General features: G+C 46.7%; 1 protein-coding gene across 1 annotated transcript; it reads right to left on the bottom strand.

Moving 5' to 3' along the window:
• Positions 1 to 1,135: 1,135 nt before the first annotated feature.
• Positions 1,136 to 18,988, bottom strand: UNC119 (unc-119 lipid binding chaperone). Its single transcript, XM_048324463.1, has 5 exons — positions 18,840 to 18,988; positions 9,147 to 9,260; positions 8,149 to 8,251; positions 7,206 to 7,378; positions 1,136 to 6,228 (listed from the first exon to the last, which is right to left on the bottom strand). The coding sequence occupies exons 1-5, from the start codon at positions 18,955 to 18,957 to the stop codon at positions 6,116 to 6,118; spliced, it is 621 nt and encodes a 206-aa protein (XP_048180420.1). The 5' UTR covers positions 18,958 to 18,988; the 3' UTR covers positions 1,136 to 6,115.
• Positions 18,989 to 19,356: the final 368 nt, after the last annotated feature.

Here is a 19,356-nt window from a genome sequence, read left to right as displayed (position 1 = left end):
AGGGAACTCCAAAGTTCTGTTAATGTACTTGGAAACGAATTTATTTTTCATATTTTTCATTTTTTCAAATTTATTTTTCAAATTCTCCCATTTTCCGCTTCATTTTTCAATTTGACTTTTCAAAATTTCAGTTTTTTTAAAATCACAACCTGATACACAGCTGCAATCTGTGCAACTCCAAAGTCCCATCAATGTAACTGATACCAATTTATTTTAATTATACCCCAACATGTTTTCCCAATCCAAAAATTAAATCCCACTTGAACACTTTCAATGTGATGGTTTTACCTACAGAACTACCCAAACCACTGCAGAGTTTTTGCATCAATCACCAGAAAATGAAGCTGCTCACACACATTTGAACACAAACTGGTGTTTGTATATTGATGGAAGAGACATGAAAAGAAAGCTTGAATGATTTTTTCATAGAAATATTTAAATAAAATAGACAATCACCCTCGTTTCTAGGATCAATAATTTATTTCTTTTTAATTTTTTTTTTTTTTTTTTTTTTTTTTTTTTTTACATTTTGCAATTTGTTACAGGAGAAGAAACACTTGCTAATGGAAGTGACATGGTTTTGAACCATTTTCCAAGGTAATGGAAGAAGTTAAGCATATTCCCTAGGATGCACATTGATGACTAAGCTGCCAGTATTAATTGAAGCAAGTGCAGTCCCTATTTAATCCTTGTATAAATTAATTTAAGGACTCTCCTTCTCCTACAGGAAGACTAAATTGTAGCATCTAATTTTTTTTTAATCCTGAAGTCTCAATCTTTTCTCTCTCTCTCTCTCTCTACTTAATCTGCAAAAAGTCAAACAGACTGAAGCCAAAGCCACAGAACAGATTCCGTGCCAAGGTTCCTTCTATTCCTGGTGATCTCCTCACTTCCCTCCCGTCCCAAAAAGGAAACAAAAGACTCCCAGTTTTCTGAAAACCAGATTCTCTGCATGACAGTGCATTGCATTGCCACAGGATGGGCCACAGTGGATGTTCTCCTAGCAAACAAATCACTACCAAGGTACAAAGAATTAGAAATTAACTCGGTAAAAATGCTCCTAACGTTTTCCCAGTGGTATAGTAACCAGAATCCTACTTTCCTTCCACAAAAAATAGATATATTCTTTTTTTATAAATACATTTTAATACAGACAATTCTGCTTCTATGCCAAAAAAAAAAAAAAAAGGTCACATTCAAACAGGTTTGCTGGGTGTATTAAGATACAAGTAGACACCAGAGCAGGCAGGAGCACAAGGGGGTTTCGGGGGGCTGCCGACACACGAACACCATTTCACCCACTGACCAGGGATGGGGAGAACAACTGAGCTGCAACGTGAGAGCTGGAGCATCACACCCCTTGGACAGTTCAGCTGTTTCCATGTGTAGAAAATGATATGAACTCTCAATGGTATTTAGCATTAATATTGAAAAGCCTCTATAAATTTAGGCAGTGCTTATGCTGGGGGTAGAGAGAAGAACCACGAGCAGGAGCTCCCAGCTGCCTCAGACTCAGGAGAAAATTGAGTCACTCACCATGGCCTTGAAGCTCTTGGGTCCAAATAGCTGAAATTAATTCTTTTCCTGTCCTTGTCCTCTTTTCCCTCACCTTTCCCCCCTCAAATGCACAAAACCTGCCCAGCTTTTGTGCCATCCACACAGTGCCAGCTGCTCCCCCACAGCCCCAAACGACAGCAATGATTTCTCTGGTTTCCTTCCTAACCAGATCTAATTAAAACTGGGCTGTTAACCATCTTTTTCAGGTTATGAATAATTAATAGAGCATTTTTATAATACTTATTGAATATGACAGTGTGATATTAGCATTTTCTTACCTTAAATAGCCCCAATCTTTGCATGACTAAGAGTTCCCTTTAACTTTTGTCATGAAGATTGGGGTTCATTTTTTATGGGTTGATATGTAGGACTACTTCTCAATTAACAGTTTTTTCTCAAACTGAAGGGATTTGGAAGTTGGCAGCCTGCATGTTTCACACACAGCCAGCCACCACTGTGACACTGCACAGGATTCTGGAATGAAACTCAGAGGACAGAGGTGGAAAATAGAGCATCTTACTGACCTGCTCAAAAAACAAGACACGGAGAGAGATTACGAGCAAGAACTAAACCCCAGCAGATTGTTTCCAACCCTGGGGAGACTTTCTACATTAAAATAAATAAATAAATAAATTCTTCTGAGTCAGGAAGGGTGGATCATTCAGTTATTCCAGAAATGTCACCACACAACGGATAATTCACAGAAACAAATTTGGCTTTTGCCACTGATCTCAGAGCAAAGTTTCTAGACTTTAAACCACAGTTGATGCATTAATGCTAAAAAGAAATGGTTCTCTCCCTGCCACAGAAGTGTGAGTTATTAGAGCATGCAGCTCACCACCAATGTACTGCTGCTTTTCTTAAAAACCCTGACTACTAAAGGAATCCAAGACTGACAAAGTGAAAAAATGTGTCAAATTATAATTTCCCTGAAAGAATGTGTTGAGCTGTAATTTCCCTGTCTCTCAGAAAAATTATGTCACTATTAGAACTCAGAGAGACTTCGTTTCTTTTTCCAAGATTAAGTCACTGTGTAAAGCACACACTTAATCCTGTTTTATGACAGGAAACAGCCGGGCATTATTAGCAGATAATCTTGGTTAGCTCTTGAATGTTTTCTTTCACTTTCAGAAAGTCAGATCCCAAATTGCCAGGCTGGCTTGTTAAAACAGAACTGTAGTGCTAATTAAAGTCATGTTGAAAATGAGATCAAGGAAGAAAACACAACAATTCTTTTTTTTTCCAGAGCCAATATTTGGTGATTTCGCAATGAACTTCCAAAGTAAACCCAATAATGATGAATGTTAAAATACAAAATAATAGCTAGTCAAGAAGATTAACAAATTCTTCTGTGAACAATGCTGCTAAGACTTGCTTCTCAACTGGTTTATAATAAGAATCAGCTGCCGATTTAAGGGGAAAAAAATGTGGGTTTCCCAACTGAGCTGCAAACTCTCAGCTCCCTTTCCGAAGGAAGTTGAAATTAGTGGGTGCTGCACAAAGTGTGGTCTTTAACACCATATTTTGAAGGTGGTTTTTAATGCAAAAAAAGGACAGAAGTGGCATTGGAACAGCAACTTTATAGCCAAAGTTTTTGAAGAAAAATCCTTTCAGTGCTGTTTATGTGCCTCATGGCACCACCACATGTGATACTGCTGCAGGATCAGGTGGAAAAGGAACAGAACCTCTCCCCTGGACAGTGATTTTTTATAAAAATTGTGGATGTGGATGACCATAAAGAAATGCTAACAAAGAGTTTCCAAGTGAAACAGAGGGATAACAGTGATAACTGCTCCCGTGGGACACAGGAAAAAGCACCTTCATTGCACTTCCCACAGAAAGCTTTGTTGGTTGCCTTGGTTTAAGAATCAGAATTTGTTACTTGTGGCAAACTCTGGGGGGTTTTAATAGAACTAAAATTGTCCCAACTGAAAAGCTCAAGCTAAAACTGGTTGGAATTGATTTTATTGAAAATGTCCAATCTTTGTTTCTGGCTTAAAATATTCCTAATAATATTAGGCAACAAACTCACTCAGTGAAGTATCTCTATATGATTCACACCACTGTGAGACTGGAATTATTACACATATAATCCAAATTATAAAAGATTTCAGGAGAGGAGCAGTTGATGATTCATCCTCCGGTGTTTAACCTCAAACCTACCCTAAAACAGTGTCAGAAAGTCCATCCACACTCTGCCCTCCTGGGAACACAGTGATTTCTCTTGGTTCTTTTACAAGGGGCATGTCTACCACTCAAATTTCCCTTGATTACAGTAATACTTTTATGGAATTACTCTTTTTTTAAAAAAATCTTGAAAGGAGGTAGCATAAAAAAGGAGCAGAACGTGACTATTTCAGAGGAAACTCCATAAAATGACCCAAGAGTCCACACCAAAGCACAACTGATCTCATCACAACATATTAAATAGATGACTGGCAATTCTGGGCAAATTCCATTCCTAAAAGTCTTTTAAAAATCTTATGCACAGAAGTGGCTGTTATGAACAGCAGGTGAAAAATACCCCCCAAAAAACCCTGTACAAGGTGGAAATTATAAGCATATATTCTATTATGTCTTTAAATCAACATCTTCTCTCCTGCAAATTGAAACAAAACTCAGAAATACTTCAAACTTGCAAAATGTCATTGGATATTTGATTTAACCGCCCTAATGGAAAAAAAAACCAACAAAAAAAAAACAGCTGGGGGAGGAATTAAAACCTTTTGAAACTATTTTCATCTTTAGTAATTATTGTGCTATAGAATGAATGGTCAGTAGCTCAAAGCACTGCACAAGTAATGAGGAAATTCTTTGTATCTCTCAAACTGATCAGTCAGCCGTAGGCTACTTGTATGATTTAACACAACAGAGACAAAAAATAGTGATAAATACAAGTCCCACCGTGATAAGAATCACTACAAGCTACTACTTGTGTAGAATCAGTGAACTTGACACACTTTTGTAGCTACCAAGTTTAATAAAAACTGTGCTGTAACCTAAAATCACTGTGGTTTTGTTTAAAAAAGCTGCCTCCTCTCTCAGCAGTCGAGAAAGCCAAGCCAAATACAAATGGTGACAACGTTGAAAAGTGACCAAACCCCAACAAGAGCACAAAAACCTCCCTGGCCTTAGGCTACACTTGGAAATGTTTGTAGTCCTGTCTGACATAGGCTGCGACTACAGAGATGCTCATCACGACCAGAAATGATATTTTTTATAAAAATGATTACAATTATTACACCTATCTGAGGCTAACATAGAATGTTCCACTTCAACTCACAGAATTAGACATGGAGACATCAAGTATTTATAGAAATATCTACAAACTGCAACTGTCTTTTATTTTTGTGTTGGTTTTTGTTTTTTTTTAAGTATCAGTGAACTGACCTTCAGAGTAAGGGTTTCATGACAACAGGTCACCCCACACTAGTTTATTCTTGGTGTTGCTATTTCTTGAGCTAAACTGGCGTTAAACTTCTTCCAGAATCTGAAGAGAGAACTTTTGCTAAATTTTTTGCTGTGTGTTAAAGTTGTAGATTATTAGATTTACTTTCACCTGTATTAATATCCGAGGAGAAACTTTTTTAACAAAGGGGAAACGCTGTCTTAAGCTCCTTTAAATGCAGATACAAATAGAAAATTGGAAATTCCACACTCTCCAGCTGCCCTAGACAATTAAAACGTTGTTCTAACAAGCAGTGCTGAAGCCCTTATCTTGGCATCGAGCAGAGATGAAAGAAAATAGACATGGGAAATGTGTAGCATGAACAGGCTGAATGTTAAATAAAGCAAAAATGTTAAATAAAGCTAAAATCCTTCCGTTTTTCCTGATTATGCTGCAAAGAACTGAAATCCATGGAATGTACTTATGGAGGTTCACAGACCCACAATGCCATTTTACCTTCATCTGAAATGTAAAAGGAATGTAAATGTAGAAACACCTGATCAACACAGCTCTGCCACTGAACTACTGCTCTTCATTGCAGGTTTTGGTGTTTCCAAGGTTAAACAGAACATTACACAGAAGGACCGAAACTAAAGGATGAAATATTCATGGGGAGAGCCAATCTAAAGAGGAAACTTGCCTTTGTGAGATGTTTTGCTCGATATTTTCAACTGGCTGGACAAGTTAAATTGGCCTTTGAAGCATACACAAAGAGAAACAACCACCCAAACCTCTGCCTTTGCATCCATCCACTCCCACAGTTTCTCTGATCACATTCTTTGGGAAAGCAATCCTAAAAGACACTCGAGGGCAAGAACATAAATTCACAGAATATGGGCAAAACCCCTCAGGTCCCACAAGGCCATTTATCAAAGCAGACACTTAAAGAACTCAGGGAAGTGGTATCCAAAGATCATTTTAGCTTAAAAGTTCTGAAGAACCGGGTCTGCTTCAAAGCTCAAAAGAGATGTCATGAAACTCCTACTGTGGCAAAGAGTCCTTGGTTGGTGGATCCTTGTCCAGGTGACATTGCAGGCAGCGGAGCTGGAGGTGTTGGGATCCCTGACGACTTCCAGAGGAAAGGGGAGGCCAGCACAGGTGGGGCCCACCTCAAGGTCCTCCACTGTATGAATAATCTGCCTTGTTGTGCATCACCAGCTTGTTGTCTACAAAGTAGAAACTGTCCGACTGTGTCTCGTAGGGATGCAGGATCATCTCTCGAACTGTGAGGGGGAAATGGGGAAAAAAACCCAACACAATTAATGTTGAATTAATTTCAGCAGTGTCCTGCGCTGGACTCAGGCACTTCGCAGTGTCACTCAGGCAGCTGCAAAGTCAGGTGAAAAACCAAAACCCAAATGGGAATTGCCCAAACCATTCCCTGTCGGTATCTTTTAAACAATTCAAGCATAATAATGGAATTTTTATGTTGGAAAAGCCCTCTAAGGCCTTAAAATCCAACCGTTAACACAGCACCGCCACGTTCACTGAACCCTTGTGCCACATCCACACTTCCTTTGCACACTTTCATGTTCCTAATCCAAATATATTCAGGCACCATATAAAGGGGACCTCAGAACAAGAACTCGTTACATTTTGGGTTGGGATTTTTTTTGTTTCATTTTTAAAAATAGTGATAAAACAGCAAACTCAAAGTAAATTTGTTCTGGCCTGACAGCAGTGCCTGACTGTATTTTCCACAGACTGTAATATTAGTGCTGACACACACAATTAGGGGTTGTAAAGAGTAAGATCACAGAGATTTAGTGCTTGTGCTATTGTGTCTTGAGAGAGAGGAGAGAAAATAAAAGTTATGTTCATACTAAAACCTCTCAAGCTCGCAATATAGCACATCAAACATTAAACCAGATCATAACATTTAAGTTATCCATTTATTGGATGTCTTTCTAATCTTGTTTTTTCATTGTTTTATAACACAATTATCTTTTTTCTCCCTGATACCGAAGCTTCCTTTTTATGAATTAAAAAAAAAAACCAAACCCAAGCAACTGCCTGGTGTGTGATGAGATACACCCTACTAGAAAACAAAATCAGTGTTAACACAGACATAAAAGTATGAATTATTCTACCCAACCCACTCTCTAGAGACAGCTTTTAAGAAAGGGCTCCCCCAAACCACCTCAGATGAAAATCATGGTGTGACAACTCAGAAATGAAAGTTTATAAAAAAAGAGCTTACTGAGATCCTCCGAGAGCTGAGGGAATTCATAGATGTGCTCACAAGTATTTTTACTGCTGGGGATGCAGAAGCCAAATTCAAAATCAAAACTTTTCAGCAGCTGGTCACGGAAGTAGTGCCTCTCAATCATACGGAAATTATTGATGGGTTTGTCCCCGACTGTGAATTCCACCCTGAAAAAGAAGGGTAAGACCCATGTGAGCTTTCATGCTTAAATAACATCTGCACCCTTCCTGAAAGGCAGAAGAGAACTCTGAAAAGAACCCAAAAAAGCCAAAAATATAAAGCAACAGCACTAATCAAATTATTGTTTCCTCTTTTCCTTAAAGCATTCTACAGGGACACAACACAGCATTAGAAAAACATCTTAATAATCAACAAGTTCCACCCTTACCATGGGCAGGGACACCTTCCACTATTCCAGGTTGCTCCAAGCCCCATCCAACCTGGCTTTGGACACTTCCAGGGATTCAGGGGCAGACACAGCTGCTCTGGGCAGCCTATGCCAAGACCTCACCACCCTCACAGGTTAAGAATTTATTCTTAATATCCCATCTAACCCTGCCCTCTGACACCGTGAAGCTGTTCCCCCTTGTCCTGTCACTCCAGCCCCTTGTCCAAAGCCCCTCTTCAGTTCTCTTGGAGCCCCTCTAGGCACTGGAAGGTGCTCTATGGTCTCCCCAGAGCCTTCTCTTCTGTGGATAGTCTTCCCACCTTATTTTACCCCTTTTAGCATCAATCTCTTCAGCACCAGGCCTATCCCTGACTAAACAACCTAAAGTGATGGAGAAGGCAAGAGATTTGGAGACCCCTCGTAACAAAAGAAAAAGCCCCCTGTTAAATCAACTTCCTAGCAGGATCAACATGGGAGAGATGGGGTTTTTTTCCTAAGATTTCAGTTGTTTCCTGTGCTAGGCCAAGGAGCAGAGGGGGAGTTACTCACGTGGCTCCCACTTGCCGCAGTCTGAGAAAGGCTGGGGTGAACTGATAGCGCACAAAGCGTCCGGCGTTGGGGTCCACGTCCTTCCTGTCATTGTGCTCCCGCTCTGCAAAAGCCCAAAGAAAACTCTGTCAGAGCCTCCTGAGAACCAGAAACTCAGGGAAAATACTTGTGGTGGTGTTCTTGTGCCACATGAGCCGGGAAACTGCTCTGATGCTGAGCTCACCCTCCTCCTGTCCTGAGGTGTCCACCACTGGTCATTCAGACATGGAATGTTGCAACATGGCCCTTTGGTTTGAGCCATTTCTTATCTTCTGGGTTTCTGTTCCTCACCTACTGCTCCTGCCTCGCATCAGGACTGCAGAGTGACTCTGAACAAGCCATTTCCCCTTAGAATGCCTGCCTTGCTACCTGTAAGCTACAGAAAACTTCCTCTCACCTGCAGGGAGGTGGGGAAGGGTTAAAAGTGCCTGGCCAGGAAAAGAACAGTTGCCCCGGGTTTTTATCACCACTGGCAACAGGCAACACTTGGATGCTTACAAGTAACACCTAAAAATTAATGAAACAAAAAAAAAAAGGCAAATGTTCAGTTTGTTTAATTCACCCGTTGGCAGTTTCTCCCTTCTGAAAATACCATTTTCCTGACTCCTCAGTGAGAGATGTTAAACTAAGAGCTAAACTATGTGCAGGGGGCACAAGCTGATGAACAGCCAAGAAACAACCACCCGGTGATCTCCTCCTCCTCCCCAGCTCTTGTTTACAACATCCATCTGTCCCTTGCCATCACAGATGGCAACAGTAAGAGCACAGCAGCAGCCAGCTCTGCTCACCCTGTTGGTACAAAGAGACACCTGAAAAACATTCCTGCTGCAAGATGGGGCTTCAGCCCTCCTGCAGTTTAGAGATTCTCCTATTTTTGGGAAATCTATGGAGTAAAAGGAGTGGGGAAAGGCAAAAGAAAGCATTTGTTCATGGAAACCTTATTTTGTGTGTGCACTCACCTGAAGCTGCTGGCTTGGTGATTTCAAACAAGACTGTGCCAGATTCCATGTCCCGGATTTTGAACCTGGTGAAGTCTATCTTGTAAACATTTTCCTCTGGAGTGCACAAATAATCTGCAGGGAGAAGCAAATTTAAATGAAGGCTGCCCTGAAATACCAGGAATTTCTGACTGTTCTCTGGAGGCCACACCAGGAGTGAGAGCAGCCCAAATGCACCTCCACTACTGCCTGTTTGAATTCAAAACTGATGTCTCTGAAGACAGAATCACTTCTGGAGGCTCACATTGCCCTGTTTGGACAGGACAGGGGAAAGAATTCTCTCTCCCAACACACAGAGGTCATCACCTTTTCCCAACCCCGTGCCAGCAACTCTTGCATCCATTTCCCGTGGCATATTGAGACTGGTCAGCACCTCCATCAAATCCCAGCCTTTCCAGTGTAAGAGGCTTTGCCTGTTTTAAAAACTGCCCTGTGGCAGAATGCAAGGGCTAAGCAGCTTTGGGAGCACTAAGCCGACTGCACTTAACTGGAACAGGAGTGTCCTCCCCTGTGCCACCTCCCTGCTCCAGCCCTCTGCAGACAAAGGGTGGCCTCTTCTCTCCATTGCTGCTCGTCCCACACCAGGGCTTGTTTTCCTGAGCACTGAAAATGATGTTGAAGCCTTTCCCTGTGTTTGGAAAACAGGGAGCAGAGCCCTTCCCTGCTCTGAGTATCTTTGAGGGCAAGTCATGGGATCATGGAATCATTAAGGTTGGAAAAGCCCTCTAAGATCATCAAGTCCAACCATTAACCCAGCAGCGCTGTATTCACCACTAAACCATGTCCCAGGTGCCACATCCACAGGCCTCTTGAACACTCCCAGGGATGAGGATTCCACTGTTAAAACCCCCACGGTTTTGGCCTTCAGCCTTGCTGTGCCCTGAGCCAGCTCCTGGCACAGGGATCATCCTCCTCCCTGAGGAAGGAGCACATGCAGCACAGATTGGAAGCAGCTCCAATAACTTACTTTACCCTGACAAATCTAAAGAAATGCTCTGTGTAGACAAGTCAGAACAGCTTTCAAACAACAGCACATCTGCCTGATGTAGGAGACTGGTTTTGGAGGTTCCAAGGTGAAAACAATACTTTAACATTCCAATTCGAAGCACTTTCTCAGCTACTAATTCCTGCTGTTAATCTGAGCTAATCACTTATTTCTGCCTGCTTTCCTATTTCTGAAACTCCAGCAAATCCATCCACCTGAGGCTTAGTCATTGACTACATAAAAACAAGTTACAAGTGCTCGGAGCTCAGGCCTGCCCATGACAACCTCAGACACCAGGTCTGAGAAATCCAGGACCCCTGTGAGAGACTTCTGAGCTCCTGGGCATGAACACCTGGCACCAGCACTTTCCTAGAAGCCTTTTATTCCTTCCAAATCTCCATAACTTTGAGAACTGTCCAAGTAAACTCAGTACAAGGAACAGAGGTGTTAAATGTTCTCCCTGGACGGTTTTACTGCTCTCCAACAACCCCATATGGTGAATGCTCAAAGGAGTGCCAGAGAATTTGTGGATGTCCCATCCCTGGCAGTGCTCAAGGCTAGGTTGGAGGGGGCTTGGAGCAACCTAGTCTAGTGGGTCCCTGCATGACAAGAGGGGATGGGACTGGATGATCTTTAAAGTCCCTCTTAAGCCAAAACACTCTGAGATTCTACAATTCTATAAATGGGCGTTCAGAGAGAGGACAGTGTTTGAAGCATCCCTGGCATTTGGCAGGGATTTTCCCTTCCCTATCAACACAGCACGAGGAAAAACTGACACCAGCACCCATGCTGTCAGGAAGAACAAGCTAAAAGCTCGACCTTTTTACTGTCACAAGAACACACAAGCCTGTGTTTGGCTAAGTACCTCAAGAACTGCACAAAAATCTTCTTTCGTGTCTTAAACAGTAGCCAAAGGAGACAGGACAGGAATTTGAACCCAGCCCTTGCCTTAAGCCCTGATGTTTAGCATTCCTCAGGGAGATGTCCTGCAATTACACCGTGATTTTAGGCTCTGACACATCAGCCACCTCAATTCCTAACCCGTCCCACAACTTCCCAGCTCCGAGCACCAGCGTGCAAGACACAAACGGATGGAAGCAGGCACAGCTTCCCACAGCCCAGCTTCGCCTCCCTTGGCCCCTGGCTCTTCCCTGGGAAGGCTGTTGGGAAAGGCAGCAGTCGCCCGGGAGCCCGGGACACCTTCCCTGGAGCATGCCGGCAAATCTGAAGCCGCGTTTGTCTGCAAGTTAATTATTAAGTGTTTCTACTCCTGCAGAATTCCTGCCCATCCAGCACCATGGCAACAGCTTTATCCGCCTCCTTGGCAGCAGCGTTGCTGCAGTAACAGTGTCCATGACTCATCTGGAGCAGAGGAGAGCCAAGCAGAGCCTCCAAAGAGGAGTAAACCCCGGGTAGAATCCCCACCAGGCTCCTGCTCATTGATGTTTGCACCCCCGCACTGCTCTTTCCCAACTCTTTTTGCCCTGATAATATTTTAAATCCTTCTTTCGGTTGTTTTCTTTTTTTAAATCAGCTTGCCAATATGCAACTGGATGACATTGGGGAAGATCAGCTGCCAGAATACTGCAATCAAGTGGGTTTTTTCCTCCTCTGGCAGTGCCCAGTCTCCTAGAAAGGAAAAAAAAAGAACCCAGAGGAATACATATTCCTCTCAGTCTGTATTACATTTGTTTCTGCTATTCCTGTTCAAAAATCAATCAAAGTAGCCACGTGCTGGTTTTTTTCCCCACAAGTAACAGGAGCCTGCGGCTGCACTGGAAGGTCTTATTGGGAATGGGCTGCTTGCAATTGGCAGATCCTTCTGCTTAGCTGAGCACTGTCAGATTTGCTAATCTCATCCCATACACACTTATTTTTAAATTACTGTAGGGCCCAGTTGCCCACACTTCCGTGACTCACTAAAATATATCATCTGCTTCCCTTATCCTAATTCACCGTCACCACGATTGGGGAAGGGAGGCAGCATCCGTGGCTTTTTTAGCTGGGAATGAGGTAGATCAAACCTCCACGGAGGGGATTGTTACAGAGAATGGTGGGTTGGTCTCTCAGGACAGAATATTTTCTTGTTTCTTCCACTTCCCCTGGGAAACAGGTTGTGCTGTTTCCCTGTTAATAACTGAACAATCATGGTGTGTCCCTGAGCCATCAGTGCTCACCTGATTTAGGGATGAATCCCTAATGTCCGTGGAAAACCCATCAGACTGGCTTTTATCCCAAAGTACCCACACAAAAAAGGTCACAAAAGAGGAGTACTTCCTACCCTTTCCTAAAGCCCAGGGAATTGCCATATCCCAGACCTCCATCCCCAAACTCTTGTTGAAAAGAATCCACCTGGTATTTACAGCCACTTCTCACTCACACATCACCATTCCTGATGGTGCCTCTCCAGCTTCTTTCCCATAACCTCTGGATCATGCCCAAAGATCTGCAACTCTTAGAGACAATTTCCACCTTAAGGCCTACCACGGTTTTGGAGAGTTTGGATCACAACTAACAGCACTGTGGTGGCCTGAGGAAGCAGCAGAGGTGATTGGCTTCCTGAGCCTGGCTCAATTAATTCCTTCATGAATTCTCCTATTCCCTTTGTAGGAAAAAGTGATTCCAAAGAGACCGGAAACAATTCAGTGGTCTCTAGCTTTGCTCTCAGAAGCAGCAGGTGCTCCTTCCCCTGTACAGTTCTGAGGTGGTACCTCCACTGCCTGATCCAGGGAAGAGCCAGTTTTTATCCAGGAAACCTTCCTGCTCTCCCAAACCCAGCCAAGATTACAAAATAAACCAGCAGAGCAGCCTGGACAATGCCAGCAGGCACTGCTTGTGAACACTGTCATGTCCTGAACCCAGGTGTTTAATTCCAGGTATTTTAGAGCTGGTGTTACAGAGAAGCTCAAAAGGTGAGGGATAATACAGTGCTAAATAACACAAGAAAGCAAACAAAGGCACTTTCTCCTCTGGACCTCTCCCTGTTATTTAAATGGATGAGATCAGGTTTGATCCTCACCACAGGAAGCTAAAATGTGATCCTGTATTTCCAAATTTCCTTTGCAACCACCCCACCAGGCACATTTTATCACAAGGAGCTCATGGGCAATAGGATTCACACTCTTTGTTGTGCTCCTTTCAAGATCCCTTCCCCATCTCTGCAATCAGGAGGAAGCACGTGTCCCCTCTCACAGACACCAGGGATATTTCTGTGCTCATCAGAGTCTAATCTCAGATGGGGCAGCTCCTATTTTAAGGCCTTAAGAGCCCACTAAGGAAAGCAGAGCACACCCGGGGTAAGAAAGAACTGAAAATCTGGTCCTGGAAATGGGTGTAAATCAGGAGGATGCTGTACAAGAGACTGATGCAACAGCAGTGACTTGTAATAGGAATCTCTCTCCCCAACACAGACAACAACAATTTAGGGAATGGATGAGAAGGCTCCTGTAGTTACGCACGCCTATTTCCCAACGTGCATTAACCAACAAGGTCAGGAGCTGTTTTGAAGCCAACTCCCAAGACATAAGCCAGGTATAAAGCCAAGACAACTGCAGAGGAATTGCCAGGAGCCGGAGATTAGGAGATTATCAGATTGAAGAGTCTCAGGAGGAAGCAAAAATAGCCCAGACCCCGCGAAGAGGCCGAGCGGTGACGCAGGACACGGAGCAGGACCTGAGGGGAAGGCAGGGCAGGCTTCAGGTGCTACTGATACACCTGCCCAGGCAACCTGGGTTCAGTTAAAGAAAAAAATAAACCATTTCCCTGCCCTCTGCCTCAGCAGTTCAAGTCCTGTGAAACCAAGCCAGCCAGGAAACAGGATCCACTCGTGTAAAATAGATCCCTCCAACCCAAACCATGGGGGGCTTGGATAACCAAAGGCCAGGGGGGTTGCACAGGGAGGGAAGCAGCTGCCCTCTGACCTAGCTCAGGAATTAGGCTGCTGCAATGCCCCAGAGGGAAAATCTGGCACTAGAAGGATCCCACAGGGGTTTTTCCACAGCAGCACATTTACTGTCAAGGAAGCAGAGGGATTTAGGCCAGGAGGCTCCAGGCTGAGGCACTTCCCAAGGTCCCCAGAGCCCCCCAGTTGCCAAGTCCTACTGCAGAGCTCACCAGGCTCTGATTTTTGGGGCAGCCTGCTCATCTTTTTTTTTCTTTTTTTTTTTTCATTTTAGCTAGAGCTTTCCAGACTTCACCCTCTCACAATTCATTCGATCACAGCCCTGCAGCCTGTGGATGGAGCTGCTCTTCCCCCACTTCCAAGGCATCCAAACACTTTCTCCTGCCCCCTTTTCACACTGATTGCATTCAAAGTCTGAAACCACATGCACAATATCAACTAAATCAGCTATTTTTGGACTTACACAGGGCTGAGTCAAAGCCAAGACCTCCAGGTTGACTCCCCCAGCTTTCCTCTTACCTTTGCCATTTCCACCGGGGATGGGCCAAACCCACAACTCCAAGAGAAGGAGGAATCCCACACCACACACACACACCATGTGTGCTGCCCCTGGGAATCCTGACAGCTCATATTGTACTGTGAGACTTTGGGAAACACCCTCCATCCACACAACACCCTGAGCCTTGCAGCACCACGGAGCCCTGGAAAAGCTCACAGCCTGTGTGGGATGCTGAGGGAAGGGTCGTGGGGAGAGCAGCTCCCCACAGCTCTGGGATATGGCTCTGCAACAAGAAATCAGCACCTCAAAACACATCCACACATCGCAGCCCTGGACAGGGCAGAACAGGGATTCATCAGCCTCCTCGCAGATAGCCACAGCTCCTCAGAGCTCCTAATAAAATACATTCTCCCAATTAACTGGGGAGGGAAGTCATGGTCCAGGAGCAGCTTTGAAGATGGATTCATGCACATCTGCCTCACATTCCTGTTAGTGCCTCCCTCTCTCCTTGCCTATCCAAACCCCATGGATTTAGAAATGGATTTGAACATGGATCCTGGATGGTTTAGCTTTACAGGACTTGAACTGCTGAGGCAGAGGGCAGGGAAATTGGAAATTTGGCTTTTTTTTTCTTTAATTGACTGCAAGAAACTGGTCTGAAAGTCCCTCAAGAGGGGTCTGCCCCACCTAACCCACTGAGGCAGCCCTTTGCCAAGCTGGCCTTTAGCTAAAGCTGCCTAGAGAAGTCTCAGAGAAATCCCAAGTGACAGCTCAAGGAAGAGATTACTTTCAGAAATGATTACGTGTGTGTTCCTTATTTTTAGGCTTTGTTTTGAAACTGTTCCCAAGCATGTAATCAATTATTTAACCCCTTGGTTTGCTAAAATTAAATCAGCTTCAGAATAAAACTTAGAATGTAAGGGTTTATCTGGTATTACAGGCAAAGTGTGCAGGTAATAAGCAGGGCAGCCTCAGAGGCTGGAGCTTGTCTTTTGTTACACATCTGACTCCTCTGATCCTCTGGCTGCTTCAGTAATTAATTGCAATTTGAACTGAGCTCTGCCCCACTCCTTTGCTAATCTTAAATTAATCACGTCATGAGCTTTTTCCGCTTTTCCCAACCACAGTTGTGTGAGCGAGTGACAAATCTCACTAATTGCAAAGGAAATGGTTCTCTCGCCTTACACCTGATCCAGCTGGAGCAACACCAGAGCCAGCCTGGCCAAAAGGCCCAGATATCCCAGGGCAGCATCCCAGATCCATCAGGCTGGACCTCAGCGTGCCCAGAAACGTTGTGGGCCCGGAGCTGCCGGGGAGTTTAACACTGGAAGGATGCAGAATGTGCAGGACAGGTCACACAACTCCCCAGTTAAGCTTATTAGAAGCACATTAGGTTCAGGGTCCAGCTGGTTCCTGTGGCTGCCCACAGAGCCACATCCTGCCTCGCTACCCTCCTAGCCCAGCCAGCTCACATTCAGTCAGCTGCACCTACTGGGAGAGCAAAGCCCAGCTGTGCTGCCTGGTGGAAAGATTATTAGGGAGGAATTCTTCCCTGTCAGGCTGGTGAGGCTCTGGCGCAGGTTGGACAGAGAAGCTGTGGCTGCCCCATCCCTGAAAGTGTTCAAGGAAAGGTGGGATAAGGCTTGGAACAACCTCATCTAGTAGAAAGTGTCCCTGTTCTTGGTGAGGGAGCTGGAACAAGGTGGTTTTTAAGGTCCCCTCCAACCCAAACCATTCTGTGCTATAGCCAGAATTTCACCTCGCCGTGCATAACCTGGAAGGCTGCTCAGAAACAAACAGTGCTCAGAAACACACAGCCTACTCCTGGTGTGAGCACTCCTAAAACACACCTTCCTGTGGTACCAAGCCCTGCTGGGCTTTGGTTGATGAAGCAACCCTAAAACATGGCCAGCCCTCCCCAGGTCCCTGGGCAGGACACAGCTGAGTGCAGTCCCTCGACAGTGTGAGCTGCTGTGCCACTGGTCCATGAGGTTGGCTAAAGATGGATTATCCTCCCTCTAGAGCACCAAAGGACATCCAAGGCACCAGGACATTTCTGTTGCAGCCCCACCACCAACTCCTCCTTCAACTTGAGACTGTCAAAGACAGAAGTGCTGCGACAGGGTGTGGTGTCTGCCCTGACACTCAGCACGTCCAAAAGGCTGGGGCAGCTGTGAACTTCTCTCCCACAGCCTGGTCCTTCCTCCTCCCCTGCCTGAAGCAGAAGAGTGGAACAGTTTCACATTGATATTTTTGGCCATCTGTTTTTAAGGGTGTAGACATGAGCAAAGGCCACAGAATGCCCCAAAATAACCATTAGGTGTTAAAGATCTGAAAAAATAATCTTTGCTCTCTGTTAAACGCACCAGGAGGAAAACTGAGCTTGAGAAGGGGAGCTGCAAGTGTTCCTGGGTGATAAAATACAATATGCTCAACGTGGATGTATTGCTTACCTGTATCCCCAAACCTGCTGAGGATTTCAGGATTTCCTGGCTCCCACACATCCAGCAGGACAGGAAGCACTTCCCATGGTAAGCCTGGGACATCATCACAGTGCCTGGCTCTGTTTAGCATGACCCATCTGCACCCCTGGTACCAGCAAGTCTCATGGCAGGAGGGGAACCCAACATTTTCACGCATTTCACATCCTCCCTGTGCGCCAGAGCACTTTGACCTGGGGTTGGAAGAGGCAGACAACAACCAACTCTGCCCCAAGCCTGGCTCCAAAGCCGGGGTGACCAGCTTAGCCTTCCCTGCTCCCTGGGAAGGCAGGAGCTTACCAAGAGCGTGCACCATCCATCCACACTGATGCCACACGAGGTGAGAGCGAGGGTGTGGGGTGGCCCTGTCCCCTCCAGACAGCACTGGCGAGGGCAGGGACACGCAGGCTGCCATGGAGTGAGCACGCAGTGCTTCACACGGCCATCGCTTGGATTCACCACCCAACTGAGGACGCTGGCAGGATGCTTCAGTGCTGCTGCATGGCTCTGCCTGCTACAGGCAGGGGATTTCTGGGCCTGGGCAGTGAATCATGCAGCTGCACCAGCACAGCGGCTCAGCTCAGAGAAAGGGACCCAAGGGCCCCCAGCAGCAGCAGCCCCTCTCAGAGGAGCCTCTGTAAGCCCTTCCTGAGGGCTGACACGAGTCCCTGCCGGGCTGTCCTCCTCCCATCCTGCTTCCAAAGCAGCCCCACGGGGCTGCCTGCACGCACCAGCACCCACAGCCGCATCCTTCCTCTCCAGGGCTCGTCACAGCCCCAGCCTGTGACACAGAGCTGGCTCTGAGGCCACGTCGCAGAGCGCTGCAAGGCACAGGGAGCACGACCAGCCCCCAGGCCAGCCCCTCTGCCCTGCCAGCACAGCGAGACAACCCAAAGGTACTAGGACATGGAGAAAGGACTTTTTGGGACACCAGGGCAGATTGCCCCTGAGGCCAGGCTGGCCCGAGGCACACGCATTACCATGGAATGGTTTGGGTTGGAAGGGACTTTAAAGAGCATCTGGTTCCAACCGCCTGCCAGGGGCAGGGACACCTTCCACTAGCCCAGGTTGCTCCAAGCCCCATCCAACCTCATCTTGAACACTTCCAGTGATAGAGCAGTCACAGCTTCTCTGTGCCAGGGCCCCACCACTCTCCCAGAGAGGAATTTCTCCCTAATATCTAATCTAAACCTGCCCTCTGACAGTGTGAAGCCATTCCCCCCTGTCCTGGCCTTTCCCCAGCCCCATGTGCTGCTGTCCCGAGCTCCTCTGCCAAGCACAACAGCCCCTCCAGCCACACACTCCCACCCACCATCCCCCGAGATGCCCTCAACACCACGGGACCTATACTGGAGAGGGGGAAACTGGGAGGGGGGGCTGCTGTGAAGCCCCCTCATGCTGTGGCCAGAGATCCAGCCCGTCCCATTGCCGTGGCTGAGGGGCTCCACTTGGGGTGCAGACACAGGGAACGGGTGATGGGGAGAGCAGTGAGGAGCATCCCAACACCGACCTTCGACCAGAGCTGGGAGGCTGCATCCCCAGCTCCAGCCATTCCCCTATTCCTTCGATGGTACCCAGCCCCCCGGGGTGCAACATCCCGGCACGGACTCTGTCCCTGTGGTGCTCCATCCCCACTCCCTATCCCCTGGGAAGGGGGAACGGCTCCCCTTTTCCCTCCGGGTTAGCCCCCTTGGAGAGGGCGACCAGCTCCCCTTTTTCCACGGTCCCCATCCTCTCCGCCCACTGCGATGCCCGGTCCCCCCCCCCCCCCGCCATCCCCGGTACGCACCGCTGGTGACCCGCTGCAGCCCCAGCACGTCGTCGGGCCCGATGAGTGCCTTTCGGCCCAGCTCCTCCTCGGTCCTGGCCGCCGCCGCCCCGGCCCCGCCGCTCTTCTTCACCTTCATGGCCCCGCCGCCGCCGCCGGTGTGAGCGGCCCCGGCCCCGCTGCGCGCCGCCGCACCGGGAGGGGCATCGCCATCACCGCCCCCGGCCCGCCCCCGCCCGCACAGCACCGCCCGGCTCCGGGGAAGGGGGAGGAACGAGGGGAGAGAAGGAAAGCGGCCCCTCACGCTGCTCCCAGGGGCTCAGGGCAAGCCTTTTCTGCTGGAGGAGATAGGGCTCCCCCCTCCTGCGACCCCCACCCCCACATGGGGGTCAGCCCCCCCTGGAGCGCAGGTGAGGTGGGGACAGACCCCACACCCGCCCCTAACCTCCCTCAGACCGACACACAATGGAGGAGCTGGACCCCACTAAGGTGGGGCTGGCCCTGGGGGCTCTGCACCCTTGGACGGGATGGACGCCAG

This window comes from Corvus hawaiiensis, chromosome 20 (genome assembly GCF_020740725.1).
Source record: "Corvus hawaiiensis isolate bCorHaw1 chromosome 20, bCorHaw1.pri.cur, whole genome shotgun sequence".
Taxonomy (NCBI): domain Eukaryota; kingdom Metazoa; phylum Chordata; class Aves; order Passeriformes; family Corvidae; genus Corvus; species Corvus hawaiiensis.
The sequence above is the reverse complement of the archived record's forward strand: the minus strand, read 5'-3'. Positions and strand labels throughout refer to the sequence as shown.

Coding starts and splice junctions, on each gene's coding strand:
- UNC119 (XM_048324463.1), bottom strand. CDS start 18,957: ATGAAGGTGAAGAAGAGCGGCGGGGCCGGGGCGGCGGCGGCCAGGACC. Junction 7,379..8,148: donor CTGCGGCAAGTGGGAGCCAC/GTGAGTAACTCC, acceptor CTTCTTTTTCAG/GGTGGAATTCACAGTCGGGG. Junction 6,229..7,205: donor TCAGCTCTCGGAGGATCTCA/GTAAGCTCTTTT, acceptor TCCCCCTCACAG/TTCGAGAGATGATCCTGCAT.